A 5,429-nucleotide genomic window follows, 5' to 3' on the forward strand; every position below is an offset into this window, starting at 1 on the left:
TTAGACTCAGAAGTTAGACTGCCTTTCATTTTAAGGCCTATGTTGGTCTAAAATTTATCTGGGCCATGTCATGAAATAGTTCTTATCACTGTATTCCTTTAGAAGTCCACTGCTTATAAGGTGTTAGAAGATGGATATTTTTCCCCTTCTTCCTCTTAACTTCTTTTCTGTGCAGAAAGGGGTGCAACTCATGAATCTATCCCTTTGTGCCTATACTTTCACAAATGCTGAACAGCTGCACAGTCAGGAAGACAGGAGAGAAGTCTGTATAAACACTGACTTTACAGCAGAAAAGTGACTATCCCAGTCACTGTGGTCAGTGATAGTGATCACCTGTGTAAAGAATTTTTAGATGTGAACTTGAAAATTTTTATTAAGAGTTAGCAGTCTGGGTCTCAAAAGCAACACAACTTCTTTTAGTACAGAGTTACGCCTGCACGATAATCCTTTTCTTTCAGCAGTACTGACAAAGCAGCTCGGTGTCCAACAGTCACAAGGGAGTGAAGGTCTCTCTTTGCCATCAGCCTGAAGGGCTTTTCAAAGTTTTCCAGCAATACAGCAGCCATCTCATCTTACCCTTTCACCCAACTGTTCTGCTAGTGCCTTCCAGAGGCTCTGGGGCAGAATGTTTCCTTTCTTTTTCTTCTGCTCACTCTCTGACACCTGCCAACCCTCACAGCATGGTTATGCATCTTAGAATCACAGAATTTTAGGGGTTGGAATGGAGCTTAGAGATCATCCAGCCCCAACCCCTGCCCTGGGCAGGGACACCTCCCACCAGAGCAGGTTGCTCAAGGCTTTATCCAGCCTGGCTTTGAGTATGGTATTTATACTTTACGGTAGGTTCTCAGGGAAGTGACCATCACACTTTCTTTCACCTAGTCCTGACTGCAGGTTTTGATTTACATTAGAGGGAGGAATAATGTCTTTGGACACAGCTCAGCAACAAGTTAGCATGCAAGACCATCCACTGACTGAAGTGTGCTCCCACTAACACTAATAACATCATAAAGAGTTTGGGATGATCTTGATGAACATCTATAGTTAATACAGGTAATAGAGGAAAAGTATTAGGTGGGAGAGAACCAGGTTCTGCACAGGAGAAGATGCCCAAGAGAGAATGTTTGTCAGCCATGCTTGTCACTTCTTTTTCCACCTGGCCACTGGGCCAGTTCCATTTCTTCTATTTCTCTTATGTTTCTATATTTATGTGGAAACAGTGTGCACCATTATGTGCCATCAGATATGCAACCCACTAACAAATCTTCACACGTGCAAACCTGTCTCAACACCTTTTGTGCAAAAACACCACACATCTGTGAGAGCAAACCTCTCATCACCATGTTGCTGGACATTCTGGGAGAGATGCTTCTCTTTCACCAAGTGAAGCTGTTCCACTTTCTTTTGAAAAATTCAAAATTCTCCCAGGCATTAAAAGAGAGGCTTTAATAATCAGCACTGTCCTTCTATTAAATAGGGAAGCAAACATTTTTCCAAGCTCCTGTAACTCCCCACATCACCCAGGTGTTATAAATATCTGTGCAGTGGCTGGGTCACTACGTCGCTACGTCAGTACAGGAAGCAGGAACAAAACACAATGGGGCTGACATGAATCATAGTGCTCAAACAGTAGACAAAATCTAAGCCTGCACCCTTACTAAATCACTCTCCTGTCACGTTGGCCTCACCTGAGGCCTTGACTCGTTCTGTCACACTCGTCCTCCCTCATCACAAAATGGGATGACATGTCTCCTTATTGTTTATTATCTAGATTTTCAAAGCTTAATTTCTGACACCTTCCAGCCCTCTCAGATTCTACATCATATGGCAGGAAGTCAGTGGAATGCAGGGAGAACACAGACAGCATCTTAAGATCACAACATATATGGTAAGCAAATGGAGAGACACCAATTTTCCTTGAATAACAGGTCTCCCAGACAGGCAAAATCCCCATGCTTGGGTATCTAATAGAAGTAACCACAATAGCCTCAGAGGAGGTCTGCCCAGAACCTAACACAGGCAACAGGGCAGAGTATAATGCTGGCACCTTCTCCCAACTACCACCTGAGTCATTTCCCTTCACTGCTGCCCATTCCCTATTTGTTCCTCTCCACATCTGTCTCCTTCGGAATTTCGCTTATCTCTATTCTCTCAAAAATATTTTGTTTTCTTTCTTTTTTCTTTTTTTTTTTTAAATTCTCAGGAGAACTTCAAATACCCCCCAGCTTTTATGTTCTCAGATCATGCTTCTTTCCTTTTTTTACCAGAACAAAACCAGACAACTCCACCAATTACCCTTGACTCTGACAGGAGCAGACTGCAACAATACACCTTCTTCCACTCCATCTTTCCTCAGTTTCCAATGTACTGTCCAAGCCACAATGCTAAATTCTAGTTCTGTCTGATTGGTACATTTATTCCCAATTCCCCTGTACTCAGCTCCTGGGGAGTATTAATCAGGGTGCAGACAGAGAGGGCTTGGAGCTACCCAGGAGATCACAATAAAGGGCCACAGACCGCACTGCATGACAAAGCTTCCTCAGACCATGCTAATGTAAGTCACCTGCATTTCCCCTGGTCCTTTATCCAGACCTATTCACCTCCTTTTCCCACAATCACCTAGCCCTTCCCTTGCTGCACCTTTTAACTATTCTCCTTTTTGTGATTCTTCAATCCCCCACTTCCTGCAAGAACACTATGTATTTCCTTTCTGTTCTACAATAATGCCTTCATTTTCTGCTCTCTTCAGATTATATGCAGGACTTTCTTTTCAATGCCATGCTGTATGTGCACAAAGCAGAACTCCAGAAAAAGAATTTATATGTATATAAATAAAAACCCCAAAATCTCTGCGGTTACCATGAAGTATACTTGCACATACATCAGGGATGTATGTCATGATCTGCTGACAAACTGGAAATTGCTTTAGAAAACATCCATAGACAGCAGAGGTATATTCTAACTCAGAAGAAACAAGTCTCCTCATGCTGAGACATGAGAAACACAGCATATCACTGTTAAATGGCCTTGCAACACCTGCTCAGTATATCACAATTTTAAAATTACTGTGAATTAGCACCCTATGTAGTATATGCAAACTAGATCATGCTTTACTGTTATGAGTAACTTGGCACAGGAACTAGCCTCTACTTATTCCAGAAGCAACGTTTATCTTGACAAAAATGTGATTACATTCCATAGTACATCTTAAAATACTAACCCTAAGCTGATGAAATTACATTAGATGCATAGAAGAAACCCTAAAATACTGCTCATTCTAATTCTAAAACTGACAAATGGTTTCAAATCTCTTTTCTGTTCTAACACACAGATCATCACATAAACCTTTAAAGCAAACAAGCTACACACGTGTAAGGCTGCAGGAAAAGATGCATCACTTCATATTTTGCCTGGCTTTCTCTCCTAGAAGAATGAGAAGAGCAAATGCCTAACTCACCACGCCGAACTGCTGACTCACTGTCTGCAGTCTCCTCGTCGCTGCTACGCTCTGATTTAAACACAGAAAGCTCCAAGTGCACCAGCTAATCACAGCAACTCCCTGCTCATGTGACCTGCACCACAGAATGGGAAATACAGCATCTTGCAAATCCTAACCTTCCCTGCTACAGCCTCCTGCAAGAAAACCAAGATTCAAACGAGTTTGTGGACAACACTAAATTAAGGGGTGCAGCTGATATACTGGAGGGCAGGACTGCTGTTTGAAGGGGTCTCTAAAATGCTGGAGAACTGGACTGGAGGAAACCTCATGAAGTTCAACAAAGAAAAATACAAGAATGCTGCACCTGGGACAGCACAACCCCTTGCAACAGTACAGGCTGGGGGCAAATGATCAGAAAGCAGCACTGCAGAGAAAGATCTAAGAACTATGAAGAAGGACATGTTCAGCATGTTCTGTGGCAATAAAAACTGGCAGCACATTGGCTTGAGTCAGTAAACATGCAGTCAGCAGGTTGAGAAAAGTGCTTATTCCTCTCTATCCAGCACCTGTGAGAACACAGGAGGAATACCATGACCAGGTTTGAAGTTCCCAGTGTCTAATTACTATTGAAATGTTTATCTCCTTTTACCATTTCCCACATAAACAGCCTAGCTGGTTTGGAAGCATGGGAAAGGCTCTGGGCTGATGACAGGAATTTTGGATGTATTTCCCAGAATCTGTTGTGCATGCAGAAAGCAACGGTGGCTCCTCCTCTTTGTGCCCTTTCATATCTGGTCTGCACAGTGTGAACAAACCACTTTATCCTCGAACATCCAAACCACCAGACTGAAGGACATGCAGTCAGGCAAAGAAAAATCTCACATTTTCACGTGAGCATGATCTGTAATTGCACCTGCCAAGTTAATCATCAGCCCACCAACAGAAACTGAGGAGACAGTACTTCTGCATCTAGCACAATCAGTTGTATTTTGATGCTTTTACACATTTTTTTTAAATCCCTGGCCAATCCCAATGTCAAAATTCCAGTTTAAATGTCCCATTCACTCATTCTTACACTCACATTGGCGATCTTGTGAGAACCAATGATTTTGAGTGAAACCATTTAAAATAAATTTCAGATACTGCCTTTCATTACATTTAGCTACATACAGTAACGCAGATGTGTACGATATTACTGTCTTTAAACCTCTGCAGACACAAGAACTTGAGTAATACAGCAATGTACAATCCTAGATTAAATGTTAAGACTTACCTATGATGGATTCAACTGTGTTACTGCTGGAATAGAATGGGAGAGCTTTGGCACTGATAGCAGAGACAGCTGTAGGAGATGAACTGTCTGATCCAACACTGGAGGCCAGACTGGAAGTGATACTTGAAGCAAGTGGGTTAATCGATGCAAAAACACTGAGATGGTCCTGTTAAAAAACCCAAACAATGTATGACACACACACAAACACTTACACAGATGTACAAACACGTAAAATAAACAGAATGCTTATGCACATCAAGTAGAATTTCACATGCACAGTCAAAAGTATTTCCACGTGATTAGAGGGAACCTGTGTCTCACTTTGTGCCCATTACATCTTGTCCTGGGCAAAACTTTTCTTTAGACTATGTTGTAAAGTGGCACATAACTTCAATACTGCATTAATAAATTATCAAAAAGGCCAAAATATTTAGTGTTGAGCTTCTGGCAATACCTGCTTATTGTCTTGTTCATTTATTTTCTGCTGATTCTCAAAGCTCCGATGCTTCGCCTGGAAGAGGAAAAAACTCTGTAATACATGAACTTAATAAGTCATTTCTGTAAAATCTATTAATAGTTTCTGAAGGGTCAGTGGCTTCAACAGGCTGAGTTCATTTCCCTCACTGCAGTCCCATGTGGAGAACTAAATTTTAATCATCATAGAGCAAATCTACATGGAAAAGGAATAGCTGTAACTATAATATAGTTATATATACA

The 5,429-nt window shown here is 41.5% G+C and overlaps 1 protein-coding gene across 1 annotated transcript in view; it reads right to left on the minus strand.

Moving 5' to 3' along the window:
• LOC103808076 (putative E3 ubiquitin-protein ligase UNKL) overlaps window positions 1-5,223 on the minus strand; it is a gene marked incomplete at both ends in the record, with an annotated part of 14,530 nt that extends 9,307 nt beyond the window's left edge. Inside the window, 2 exons of the mRNA XM_009080841.1 lie at window positions 4,713-4,878; window positions 5,167-5,223. Coding sequence (XP_009079089.1) covers window positions 4,713-4,878; window positions 5,167-5,223 — 223 coding nt within the window. The remainder of the gene's footprint in view (window positions 1-4,712; window positions 4,879-5,166) is intronic.
• Between the last annotated feature and the right edge of the window lie 206 nt (window positions 5,224-5,429).

Source organism: Acanthisitta chloris, unplaced genomic scaffold (genome assembly GCF_000695815.1).
Source record: "Acanthisitta chloris isolate BGI_N310 unplaced genomic scaffold, ASM69581v1 scaffold18828, whole genome shotgun sequence".
In the NCBI taxonomy this organism is placed as follows: domain Eukaryota; kingdom Metazoa; phylum Chordata; class Aves; order Passeriformes; family Acanthisittidae; genus Acanthisitta; species Acanthisitta chloris.